The 14,101-nt window shown below is 32.0% G+C and overlaps 1 protein-coding gene across 1 annotated transcript in view; it reads right to left on the reverse strand.

Annotated features, from left to right (window-relative positions):
• Positions 1–14,101, reverse strand: part of LOC134260768 (kinase D-interacting substrate of 220 kDa B-like) — a 38,500-nt gene that overhangs the window by 14,501 nt on the left and 9,898 nt on the right. The window contains exons 2-5 of the mRNA XM_062743314.1: positions 7,043–7,132; positions 6,561–6,747; positions 4,826–4,936; positions 3,458–3,527 (exon numbers count right to left, since the gene is read on the reverse strand). Coding sequence (XP_062599298.1) covers positions 3,458–3,527; positions 4,826–4,936; positions 6,561–6,747; positions 7,043–7,132 — 458 coding nt within the window. The remainder of the gene's footprint in view (positions 1–3,457; positions 3,528–4,825; positions 4,937–6,560; positions 6,748–7,042; positions 7,133–14,101) is intronic.

A 14,101-nucleotide genomic window follows, 5' to 3' on the forward strand; every position in this document is an offset into this window, starting at 1 on the left:
TGTAAATATAAAGAATGGATGGATCTTAGTAAAATGTATACATGAGGATTCTACCTGATATGGTAATTGTTATTATTCATAGCTTTCGTAAACATCGAGGGCAGGTTTGTTCAAAGTCTAGATTAAAATATAATGTGTACACTGTATATTATATTTATAGAGATTGTGTGAAAAAACTTTGTTGAACAACCTTGCGCTCTATATTTTCTACTCAAAAGTATCATGTACATTTACATAGGATTAATCTTGTTGATCTGCTAAGAATAGATAATATGTCACGTGATTCCATACCGTCAAAGGTAAATACCTCCGGTAAGCGTGTTTTCTGTAGGAACCAACAAATGTACCTAGTATTTAAAAGGTGCAGTAACTAGCTTTCATTTTTTTAAAAATTCAAAACAAGGTTTCCTATAGACTTGATGAATATTATTCATGTTATATTTCGATGATTTTCAGGGACATATTTTAACTCTCATACATGTAGTCGCAATTTTCCTGGGCATATATTGCGAACAGCACACGAATTAATTTATGTGTAGATGTACCTAAATACATGTACATTTTATTTCTTGTGAAAAAGGAACGAACAAGCAATACCTAAGAAGTAACAATTACTTCACATTTAATCAGTCTAAATAAACAAATGGACTATACTGACCACATCAATATTCAAAGCAACCTTACACTCTTGTCACGTTTTGGGGTGCATATAAACACAACATGTATTAACGAAATAACTTCGTGAATGTTGCAGAACAACCTCCAAGGTCAAGATATGTTGTTTAAAAGAAAAAAACCGATGCGTTAGCCGAGGCTTTTATATTTCAAACAACATTTAGAGTTTTATTAATTATAAATCTGATTGTAGCTTATATAGATTAATCTTTTTAATATATAATAACAAAACCAGTCTCCTTTTTACCACTTATCACTAAAATCACGGAGTTTAAATATGGCGTAGGGAGGTTCATGGAGCAGCCTCGCTTGGCTTTTTTCTTCAAACCCTTACCCTACCCCAAACAAGAAAACATTGATGTAATCATCAATTGTTGCCTGGGAAATAAATAACAATGGAAATGATTCTTGATCATCAAACCGCTTTGGTATGTGTGAAAAGGGCATGCGTCTAAATGATGGAGATGATAGTCGAGAATATTTTGAAAACTTCTTAGTCTTATACTGGGAGACCAATTATTATTGCATAATTGCATTATAATTTTTCTCAGGAATTGTGTTTTAAGGTTACATTGTCTCCCAGTCTTTTTTATTCAGTTTTATGTATTATATTATATGTTGTCATTTCATAATATTTTTGGAACAAACATGTCTTGTGTTATTTGGCAAAAAAAGCTCAATGTTGTCAGATGAGTGTTTTTTTCAAGGAATGAAGGCTGAACTTAAATGATATCTTATGCTAGTAAAATTGTTTCATGTATTTTATGTTAAATTGTAATTCCCCACTCTGTGCCTCATTATCCGTAAACCCTTTGGGACCCCCGGTAATTTTATTCTTTTGAGATAAGAGAATTAGCATCATTATATCTACTGCTATTGTAAAGACAAGACGGCCAAACATTTGCAGAAATATTTTTTGGATTACCCTCCTCCATCCCCAAACAGACTTTAACTGTACTTTAGGCCACCTCAAACTCATATGTGTACGTTTTTCAATGTAATTAATTTCTTTTAATATGTATATTATATTGTTAATTATATCCTATTTAGGCCAAATAATAGAATTTTGAGCCAATTCATATGTTTAAGGCCATATTTTTGAGGCCACCTACTTTGCCAAATTATATATGTTATGTAATAGTCTTATACTGGGAGACCAATTGTTATTGCATAATTGTATTATAATTTTTTTCAGGAATTGTGTTTTAAGGTTACATTGTCGCCCAGTCTTTTTTATTCAGTTTTATGTATTATATTATATGTTGTCATTTCATAATAAATGACATATTTTTGGAACAAATTAAACATGTCTTGGTTATTTGGCAAAAAACAAGCTCAATGTTGTCAGATGAGAGTTTAATTCAAGGAATGAAGGCTGAACTTAAAGAATATTTTGAAAACTTAAAGTCGAATGAAAATCGAACAAAAACGATACCCTTTTAAACTTGATCAATTCCTCAAGTAAATGTTGGCTGCATGAATATAAATTAAAACCAGACACATGCATCACTTAAATATTTAAAAAAATGTATTTCACTTTAAGAATATAAAACACGATCTGTGTATAGTACGTTTTTATGCGACAAGTAATATTCCATGTTCTAAAAAAAGGGACCTGTCATTTATTCGATAGTAAATGATAAGCAACTTTATATATTAAATGTGAAAAACATATATATATTTACAGATTCACTTTATGGAAGTAAATATATTACGTATATCGTAATTTATAAAATGAAAGAACATTGTGATTAACAATATTTATAATGTTAAGAAAACTTTTAATTCCGAATAACTTGAATGTCTAGAGCAGCCCGGTCCTCCGGGCTGCAATAAATAAAAGACTTTCTTACGCCTTTACGCTGTTACGATAAGAATAATTATGATTCTTTTAATATGAAACAGATAGAAATCTATTTTTCAGAGATGGCAATGGGAATCAGAATTGGCAATCGGTTATTCGTAAGATGTTTAAACCAATTGACCAGGTAATCGTAACCGATAATTTTGATATGTTTCACAATTGTAAATATTACCGATAGTAACAAGACTTTGAAGATGTTGCGTGAAATAATAAATTATTACTGAGTATGCTAATATTTGAGATATTTTATTTCAAATTTCAACTGCTAAGAGAACTGACAAAAAATAAGGACAGAAACCAATGTTTGAAGTCTCAAACATTTTCGCAATACAAAATAATCAGAAGAGGCGTCAGACAATGATCATTCTGTATTGTACATGTATATAGAAAACTAAGTTTGAAATTACGCTAAATTTGCTATCTTTGTTTAATATTATATCTTAAATACGAATATGTAATATTCTTGTGTAATAACATAATTTGATAGGAACACATTAGTACAAGTTATGGAAAAGGTAACGTACTCATTATAATTTATTCACAGAACTCAACTATAAGCATGGAACAGGGTAGACATACATAAATAGCGATATATTGTTTTTCTAAATCTCGTAGTGACCAACTACCCGAGTGGTCTAGTCAGTAGAAATATATTTATATGAAAACTAGCGAATATTCCCTAATATTTCAGTTATTTTTTGAATTTTTATAATTGAAATTGTGTTGAAATTTACACATTTACTAATTTCAATCGTTTACAGATTTTGTAACCGATTGCCATTGTTCCGACCGAGTAACAGGTTAACCGATTAACATAAAAGATTATTTCAAAATAATTTTTCAATGAAAAATGAAAATAAACTAATTAATTATCAAATGAATCAAACAAATTTGATTTATTGCATATTATGTTCTTACCGTGAATAAATGCATTCAATGTCCGCATCAAAACATCTTAAATCCGTATTAATCGTCAAACACTTAGGAACTATTAAAAAAGTAAATGATAATGCATATTTTAGGAAGAGAAAAGAGGTCATTTAGCAAACATTTTATCTAAAAGATAACCATAACGATGAGTGATCAATTAAATAAAACATATAAGCAATAAACATATATGAAGAGGGCATAAAAGTCGAACCACATGAAATTCTTGAGAAGGGATCAGGTGCAAAGGGAGAGTAAACCCCTTTTGTTTGACGGCCATATCTGCGAGCCCTATGGATTGATCAGGTTGTCAATTCAGTATAAAAACAAAGGTCTTACACTCGGTATAAAACAATTCATCTAAAATACGACTCAATAATAGATTATATTTGCTAACGCACTCATTATAATGACAATAAGATTTATGAAAGGCCGAACGGTTGTTGTTATCCATTAACCTCAACTTATTAGTGAGAAGCATGCCTTGCTTTAAAGTTTGATCGTACCCACAGCAAGCGCTTGAGTGACCAAGAAGTTGGTAGATGAATACTTAAAGATGTAACTGCTGAAGTCATCTTAGTTGTCGTGAAATTTAGTTTTTGGTAATTGGTCTTTATCGTCTATAGTCAGTAAAACATCCAAATATGAAACAAAAATGGCGGATTCTGTAACTTTTTAATAAAAATTCCCTCGTGTTTATTGTCTCGACATACAAAGAAACATGTATGCTGAAAATTTTTAAAAAGAAATGGCAAGGCCGTTTATAGTTTGAAATATATTTTATTCAATGAAATGGTTTGAACAGCAGGCATAAATGCCTATGATCGTTCTCTCTAAGGCCGTTTATTTTACATAGGATTGTCTACAGAATTTTGCGTTTGCACACAAATTCTGTGACTGGTCGACAGGGTACGCTCACTCCTCCATGACACCTCATCCAATTCATGGTACCTGATCCCACCTCTTATGTTTGAGGGACCGTTGTTTGCTTTAATGTTTTAAATTTTTAATTGTTTAAGAAGACTGTGTGGTTGAGGCAATTTTTATACAATTTTGCTCTTCTTTAGAAGAAAAACTCCATATAAATATATAATTGATGATTGATAGCTAAAAGATATCATATCTGAAAACTTAAATTATATATTATGGCTTATTTGTTGACCCTTTATACCCCTTCATCGATCTTTCAGCCTAATTACTGTTTGTATTCTTCATATTTAATGAGAAATAATCATCCAAAACCGCCTCAATTGATACGTTTAAATTAAATTGTTTCGTACAATTTTTTTTTTCACAGAACGTAATGTTCATTCGTGTCAAATTTTAAATGCCTTCTTGTTAACTAAGATGGTGACTTACATTTATAAAGTTCATTGCTGAAGTAAAATCTGTCCGGACAACCACTAGAAAAAGCTTTGGCGCACGGGACATGATTTAAGATCCCATCTGCCGCCAACTCTAGGCAATTTCCTGAAAAAAGTAAGGTTTGCGTATCGTAATTCAAGATTCTTTTATTTCAATTTGTGGTGTATGTAGCTTTGTACATTTTTTTCAGTCATATCAATCCATTTGTGTAAACAAGTATATAAAATAACAGCAATATTTTTGTGTAAAATAGCTTTCTTAATGACGATTTATCAAATTGCGTCTTCCCTTCCATCTAAGAATAACATAATGAAGATTAATCTCAGTAACTAATTTTCAAAATGTATATACGAAGGTTGTCCAATAAGTTCTTTTTTTTATTAAAATAAATGCTTCTATATATATCATTTGTATATCAAAATACTTCTTATGAAAAACCAAGTCAGAAAGATTTCATTTTTATTAATGTAACTTTATATTTTTGTAAAAATCGGGGTCTTTAAAGAGCACAGATAGTGCGCACAGACCTAGGTTATAATGCGAAAGTGTTTGGATTAAACTGAGTATTTTTTTTTTAAAAATATAAAACAAGTCAAAGCTTAAAAATTATGTGTAACACAAACAAAGAGGCTATAATCATTTTTTGACATCTTAGGTATCGGTTAGTACATAGACAATGGAAAACTGAGGAAAATCCCTGAAATGTGTCAAAACTCGATTAAAAAAGCGACGTCGGCCCTCCGAACGGGACAGCGTTAAATCAAAAATTATGTTTTAATAAGGTTGAAACGGCGTCAGAGACAAAATATTTGTTCAAAGAGAACTCAAAGTTATTAGAATAAATTAAGTTTATTGATTTGAGATAGGTACATACGATTTTTTCAACAATAGTACGAATTCAAAAACACTACAAGAATTTGAAAACAAATGTTTTTTCATGAAATTGTATATTTTTGTTCATGGCGTTGTTATAAGTCCAATGCAGCCTGTGTGTACGAATAGTTTTTATTGATGACGCTCATAAATTATTATGTATTGTTTTGAATTTTAAAAATTATATAATTATAATCTATATTTAAAAGATATTGATAGCACTTTGCAGTGTGACATAATGATAAAAATGTAGTGTGTGTCCATGAACATGTATAAAAAAAATCAATATCCAAATGCTTGACGTAAAAATGAAATTAGCTTAACGTCAGACTGGTCCGTGCAAACTATCTGCGACCCTAAAAGACCCCAATTTTTTACAAAAATATAAAGTTCCATCTTTAAAAATGAAATCTTTCAGACTTAATTTTTAATAAAAAGTATTTGATATACATTAAATATGTATAAAACCAGTAATTTTAACAAAAACGTCATTGTCCACGAACTTATTGGACAACCCTTGTATGTCGCCCAATTGGCACAGTCGTTAGAGCGTTTGTATTAGAGTCGCCAAGTAAGGAATTTATCCTTACGTCGCGTGTTCGAATCCACAGCGTGACTATGAGATTTGTGCTTCGGTAAGACTGACTAAACCAAGGTCCCGTGTCCAAGTTGTTGTTGGCACGAAAAGGATCCCTCTTCACTCAATGGCACTGATGAGTGTTGAGCTTAGATTAAAATTTGCAGCTGTCCACAATTTACATATTCTTCACGTTGGCCCAGCTTTACATATTAACTCATTTCTTCCCTTTCTCTCTCACTCTCTCGCTATACATATAAATTTATATAACATATGAACCTTTTTCAAATGGCAATCTATAGCCTTGTGGATAACAAAATTCAATGAGTGATGTAAAATATTTATCAGGAACGCAGTGGTATCCATGAGTAGTGTTACATTTCAAGCGAGTTGATGCCATGTCCCATTCCTCTTTACTCATCGGACAATTTTCTACAGGAAGCACTTTAAATAAAAAATGATGACCCTGAAAAAATGTAAATTTATTTTTAATTTCAACATAAATATAAAATCACGTATATTAGCAACTTCGATGTAACTTAATGACTAGATTCCATGACTTTGTTTTGTTTGTTTTTCTCATTTATGCTAAGCTTTTTAAAGCATTTTAAAATTCTGCAGTTGAAGCAATCACATTTTTCACACTTTTCTGAATTGAAGAAATTATTGGATTGGTACATAACTTGGTAACAGATTATACTTATTTTTTCAATTAAAAGAACTTTACATTTATTATATATTTCAAATATATATTTACTTACTGATGGTGCAGAAGCTGTATCGAAAATGAACACGATAAAAACACAAATGGTGCCGAAGACTCCGTATTTTTGATATATACACTTTAACATCTACAAAAGAGAAAGTCGTCGAAGAAATCATCAATACTATTTTCATACATTGTCCTATTATTATCTATCAAGTGTAAAAAATATAGAATTAAAGGAATCGCTGTCTAGTTAGTATAGTATGCCAGGGAATCAACGATAGTGCGAAACGTGGGATAATTTGGATAAGTAATTTGCATAAATTACTAGTATACATATATAAAGAGGAAGGTCAACATTACCGCTACATCGCCAAAAATTTCAACTCATTACCGCTACATTTTTTCAAAGAAAGTGGGCGCTTTAGATGGCGATTCGGCAGGAATAGTGGCTCATAAAAAGAATAAAAAAATATCATTGATTTATACATTTTTTTCAAAACCTAACCAATAACTATGTTGTAGGTAGTAAAATGGGCAAATTTTCAATTAAATATGTTTGTTTTTATTTGAATATGCACCTGAATATGGCCATATCAGTCAAATGATGCAAAAATTGACTCTTTTATAACCATTTTTCTTTAATTTTGTTGTTTCTGGGTCTTCTCTCTATGAATTTTAAATGCTTTATCAGTGTATTTTTAACCGTTAAATTTATTCATGTTGTTTAAAAAATGGAGAGACGACCCAGAAATACCAAAATCTAAACTTTTTACGTTTATTTTTTTGGTAGAAAATTGACAAAGTCCAAATGTATAGGGCTTTGGCTTTAAATAATGATTTAAATACTAACTATATATAGTGTTCCGCGGTAGCTACATCGGTTTGTCGCTGGAATCGAGCCATATCGAAGCATTATTTTAGGTTCGAATACAGTGATTTCTTTTCTTTTATTTTTCTTTGAGCTTGAGATTTTTGAATTTTAAATACTCATTGAGTAGCAAATTATGTTTTATAAATTATTTTACATTGTTTTATTTTTAAATGCGTGTACATTTTGTCTTTTATAGTGCTAACGGTCTCAAATGGAAATAAACAGACATGAACTTGTAACTACAAAGTTACACCTGATGAAATAATATTGAATATATTTAAAAAAGAATAGCAACTTCGATCGTTCTGTTTCATTCAATATTTTCAGTGTTTTTGAAAACTGAGCACAAGAAATATTTAGTGTTTGACTTCTATTAGAGTGTGTATTCTATTACATGGAAATGTACAGCTGATGTATCCAGCATACTGCATACTATATAATTATATATTAGATAATTTATCTTTCTTGACACCTTTTAATTGAAAAAATATTTACAAATAAACAAACATAAGACAGAAATCCATTCCCATGCAGTTTATATAAGATGTATAGGATACGCAATAAAACTACATGGTGCTTGGACATTTAAATCTGAATTGTTTCGTGTCAATGATTCCTGCCGACTGCCCATCTAGTGCGCCCACTTTCTTTTCGACCGATCGTTACCGCTACATTTTTTTCAGTCGAAAACAACTCATTACCGCTACACATTGAATGCAGGTACGGATTATAAGTTCCAATCACAAAGCCTTAACGAAGAATTCAGCACGATGTTTAACAGTTCTCATACTAAAATTTTTGAATTTTTGGGAATGTTGACAGAAGTTAAATATATGGCAGTAGTGTGAAATAAAACGTTAGGTCTTAGTCAGATGTTTCCAGCGTTAAAAATTCACGTAATTGGTCAACTCATATTAGCAACATTGAAATGGAAAAAGTGTGTTGCACGAGCAACCAATCAGAGATAAGAAGAAAGTTCCAGTCGTAAAGCTTGCGGTTAGGAGGCGTGTACAATTTACCTTGAGGGCAGCTGTCAACTAGATCGTGATGTAAGGTAAAACTTCACACTTAACTGCAAACTATAATATTTTGGAGTTACAGGCTTTGTATTTCAGGGGATATATACTAAGCTCGCTATGCATAAATTATTCCATGTATCCCACTATCATTAAAGTCCCTTGCATACTCTACTAACTGGACAGTGATTCCTTATTTTTCCATTTCATCGTGAAATAAAAAACGACAGATTTAGACTTTGTAGACTAATAGATTTTAATTACACGAGGACTCCCATGCCAATTTCAATAGTCCTCGCCCACTGACGTCAAACACAAAGGCAGCCGTACAAGATTTACATTTGGCCTCCTTAGAGCCAGAAACAGAGACAGATGCGCACGAGATTTGCATGCTCATTACGCCCCCTTTGCTCCTGACCTAACGACCTGTCTAACGTACATTCCCGTAGAATGATCAAGAAATGAACTCCGTTAACTTTCAAAGAATTATCACAGAGGACATAAATTAGAAATAGAAATATATGGAAATATTGCTCGTGTTAAGACGAATAACGACCCCACTAGAATAAGGACAGGAGGTCATTTTTCGATTGAGAAAAATGATACCCGGTCATTATTCAACGTCGAAAAAGGACCCTTTTGCCCGTAGAAAAAATGCCATCATCCAAAAAATCTGCGTACCTCACGTGAAGAAAAAATGACCCACATAGAATAATGACCACTCTTCATTTCGATTTACCGGTCACGGTAACCTAGTGGTAGAGCGTTCGCTTCGTGTTCGGGAGGTCCAGGTTCGATTCTCGTTTTCGCGGCGCCGCGTCATACCTAAGACGTAAACAAAGGTAGTGACTGTTCCTTTGCTAAGCGCTCGGCACTAGAAGTGAAAGTCAAGGGTCTTTCGCATATGACCTTAAAAACGTAGGTCCCGTGTCACGGTAGGCGCTGGCACGATAAAGAACCCTCACTGCTCAATGGCCCTGAGTGCCGAGTATAGGTCTAAATTTGAAGCCCTTCACCGGTATACGGTGACGTCTCCATATGAGTGAAAAATTCTCAAGAGGGATGTTAAACATCATACAATCAATCAATCAATCATTTCGATTTTAATTAAAAGTTTAGGTGGCCAAAAATAAAATAAATAAATAGATCTATGCACCAAAATGCTCACCTGAGCAAAATTTGGAAATAAACTGATGATATATTGATCTCAGTCAATTACACAATCTTCGCTATTTTAAGGTAATTGCGATTATTCAAAATCTAAAGGAGTAAACGATTTATCGAGCCCAATTTACTCGGTGAACATTGATTTTCGATGGAGGCAAAACATCGAACTGACAGAAAAATTCTTGGAATATTTTAAATAAGTGTAACCCCCCTCGCTTGAAAAGCAGGAGGTTATATTCTGATCAGGATGTCCGTCCGTTACGCTTTGGGGTACCCATTCCTCATACCGCTGAATGAAATTTAATGAGACTTTCACATATTCTCTGTTACATAATGTCATTGTACATCTCCTTCTATATACCTTTTGATCAGACACATATTTTGGATCTCCCATTGCAAAACATGGATAACTGTCACATTTGTATAAAATTGAGGAGTATCCATTTCTTATCCGCAACTTCTCCCATATCACTGAATCAAATTAATTGATACTTTTGCATTTTATTAAATTACATAATGCCATTTTCACCTCTTCCAGGTATTTTACTTTTTGATCTGACGCTCATTTCGTTTTTCCCAGAGCAAAGCATGGACTTTGCTTTTATAATCAAATAAGAGGCGGAGATTACTAGTACATTGTATCACTTTATGAGCTTATTGGTCAGAGTGCCTCTAATTTAAATATTGTTTATTCCACCCTTTTACTCAGAACACATATTTTATTTTGTAACGTTTTCTTCATTCTGAAGCAAAATGTGAAAAATTTATTGAAAATCATTCCTTTTTATCATGTTTACTTTGCACTTGTATACCTGTTTATCTTCTTTGTTTGATAACTCTGAGAATTAAAGATGTGAAGCATGCATATCACATCTTTTTAAAAATAATTTCTCCTATAAATTCGGTGTGAAAAATAATTTTAAAAGATAAAGTGTTGCATTTTTTGGGCCGATTTGATGCTTTGCATCGCCTTAAATCTGTAAGTTTGGTATAATTCTAAAAAATGGTCATTTTCAACAGGAGTCAATTTTTTACAGGACTCACATATAAAATAATGACTCCTGAGGCTCTTTAAAAATGATTTTTTTTCTACGGCTGGGGTGTCGTTTATTTTTTGTCGCTGAAAAATGACCCCAGACATTATTCGAAGATGGTAATCCTGATTGAACGAGTTTTAAATACTCGGATATACTTGTTTCTAATAATAGATTATGTGATTTGCTGTAGCAATCGGTGAATACTCCGATTCACTGGTGATTTCTTATAATAGATATTTTATAATTTGACAATATTCCTTTCAAAAGTAATTATATTTTGAATAAAACTTTTATGGACAAAAATATAACATCGATCCATACTGCATAGGTGGAAAGAGTAAAAATGTGAATTACTTTCAAGGTTGATGGTTTGATAAATTCGTGTTTAATACACAAGTAAAATTTCAATATATGCACCAACTGAAATAAAGAAAGTAGAAATAATCATGTAAGGATGCTATAAAATACCAGGTAGTAATAAAAATAGTTTATGTCGATATATGTGTTGTTGTCGTGCGTTTAAATGCACACAAATACAAAAGACCTTTAAAGAAATAAATCAATTGTTCAATGCTTCACAGATTCCTTATTACATTGTACATATAACCATTGTGACCTCCTATTTTACTTTTTGATCCGACACTTATTTCGAGTCTCCCAGATCAAACAATTGACTTTGCCATTATACCCTTATCGAGGGCAAGGGGTACCATTAGTGAGCTCATTGCTCACAGTACTACTAGTTGTCATTGCGTCGATCAGATAATTCTTTGCTGAAGCATTCAGACTTCTCAATTAGGCATTTTGATACTTGTGGCACTTGTATTTGATTCAATAATTCTATGATAATACTACCCTATCTTCATTCTCGCAAACGAGTGCCTGAGTCAATACGTTACTGTTGGACCAACGGCAAAGTTTTGATTCAGACTTCTAGCTTGCCAGGAGTCCTATTTATATGAATTTATCTTCTTCGTTTTATTACTCTGAAAATTAAAGATATGTAGCATGCATAGTACATTTAAAAAATGTACTCAAAATTTTTCCTATAAATTCGGTGTGAAAATTAATTTCAAAAGATAAAATGATATATTATTTGGGCCGATTTGATGCTTTGCATCACTTTAAATCTGTAAGTTTGGTATAATTCTAAAAGGGGTCATTGTCAACAGGAGTCAATTTTTTACAGGACTCGCATATAAAATAATGACTCCTGAGGTTCTTTAAAAATAATTTTTTTTCTACGGCTGGGGTGTTGTTGTTTTTTTTTTGTCGCTGAAAAATGACCCCATACATTATTTGAAGTTGGTAATCCTGATTGAACGAGTTCTAAATACTCGGATATACTTGTTTCTAATAATAGATTATGTGATTTACTGTAGTAATCGGTGAATACTCCGATTCACTGGTGATTTCTAATAATAGATATTTTATAATTTGACAATATTCCTTTCAAAAGTATATATATAATAAACTAGAGGTACTGTGAGCAATGAGCTCACTAAATGATACCCCCGCCTCCAATATGAATAAAATGGCAGTGTCCATGTTTTGCTCTGGAAAATCGAAAATATATGTCAGATCAATAAGTAAAATAGGAGGTGCACAATGGCAATATGTAATAAAGATTCTGTAAAAGTTTCATTAAATTTCCTTCAGTGGTATGAGAGTTGCGGATAAGAGATGGGTACCCCAATGTGTATCAGACGGACGGACAGACGGAAATACCGATTACTATACCCTCCCGCTTTTCAAGCGGGGGGTATAATGAAACTTTTATGGGAAAATATATAACATCGATCCATGGGTGGAATTAACAAAAACGTGATTTACTTTCAAGGTTGATGGTTTGATAAATTCGTGTTTAATACACAAGTAAAATTTCAATATATGCACCAACTTAAATATAGAAAGTAGAAATAATCATGTAAGGATGCTATAAAATACCAGGTATTAATAAAAATAGCTTTACTTTATGTCGATATATGTGTTGTTGCAGCGCATTTAAATGCACACAAATACAAAAGACCTTTAAAGGAATAAATCAATTATTCAATGCTACTTGATCGAACACAGACATGTTTGTTCAATACAATTCAAAGTACACTAAATTAGGTGTGCTGTTTTTAAAAATAGTTCTTCATAGTGAAACTAAAAAAATATTATAACGAATATTGTAACAAGTTGTATTAACCCCCCGCTCTTTTTTTTTTAAAACAAATTTAATCTAAACTCGTTTTTATAACATTGAATTAATTAATTATCTTAGTGTCATTACAGATATGAAACAATCTGTTCACAGTTCTGAATATGTCATTGATTTCCTACACAGAAAAATTGATAAAAGCCAGAGTATAGATAAATGTTAATAAAGACTTTTTTGTAATTATGTGCCCGTAAACCTGCTTCTAATAAACATTGAAAAAGAATCTTACCCTGTATAATTTTAAGGTGAAATGGAAGTAAATTGACAGCTAGCGATTGGATTGGAATGTTCCCAAATTAGATCTACGTTTAAATCAATCCCCAAAACATGTAAAAACATGCAAGTATATACGTATATAGATCTATTCTTTAAAAGCCTGCAACAAAACGTCCCTCATAGAGGACCTTAAATTATGTAAGGAGAAAACTGTCCATTCTTTGAGCGAAAGAACTAATCAGAACTAATCGAGATTAATTTTTCTCTAGCAGAATAAACAGTTTGATGCCTTTCTCCTACTGACAACATGACAAGTTTCAATGTTTACAGAATGGACAGTTACAGGTGAGCTAGGAGTGCATAACTGTTGAATAGCAATAGTGATTCCAGCGGTTTTATGTAAGGAATGGACTGTTTCATGTGAATTGCGGGGGATACAAGTATGTGCAGAAGAATGAGGCTTTTCAAAATCAGTTATAGTTTGTGTTGTAAAGGTGTACATGTTTTCACCCGAAGGAAAAAATACATGACAGAATAAAAAGAACTAAAGGATGCTCAAAACCAGTAATATTTTGGACTTGGAACAGCTTTAATGAAT

Source organism: Saccostrea cucullata, unplaced genomic scaffold, assembly GCF_032062105.1.
Source record: "Saccostrea cucullata isolate Sc308-1 unplaced genomic scaffold, CSIRO_AGI_Scuc_v1 ctg1296, whole genome shotgun sequence".
NCBI lineage: Eukaryota > Metazoa > Mollusca > Bivalvia > Ostreida > Ostreidae > Saccostrea > Saccostrea cuccullata.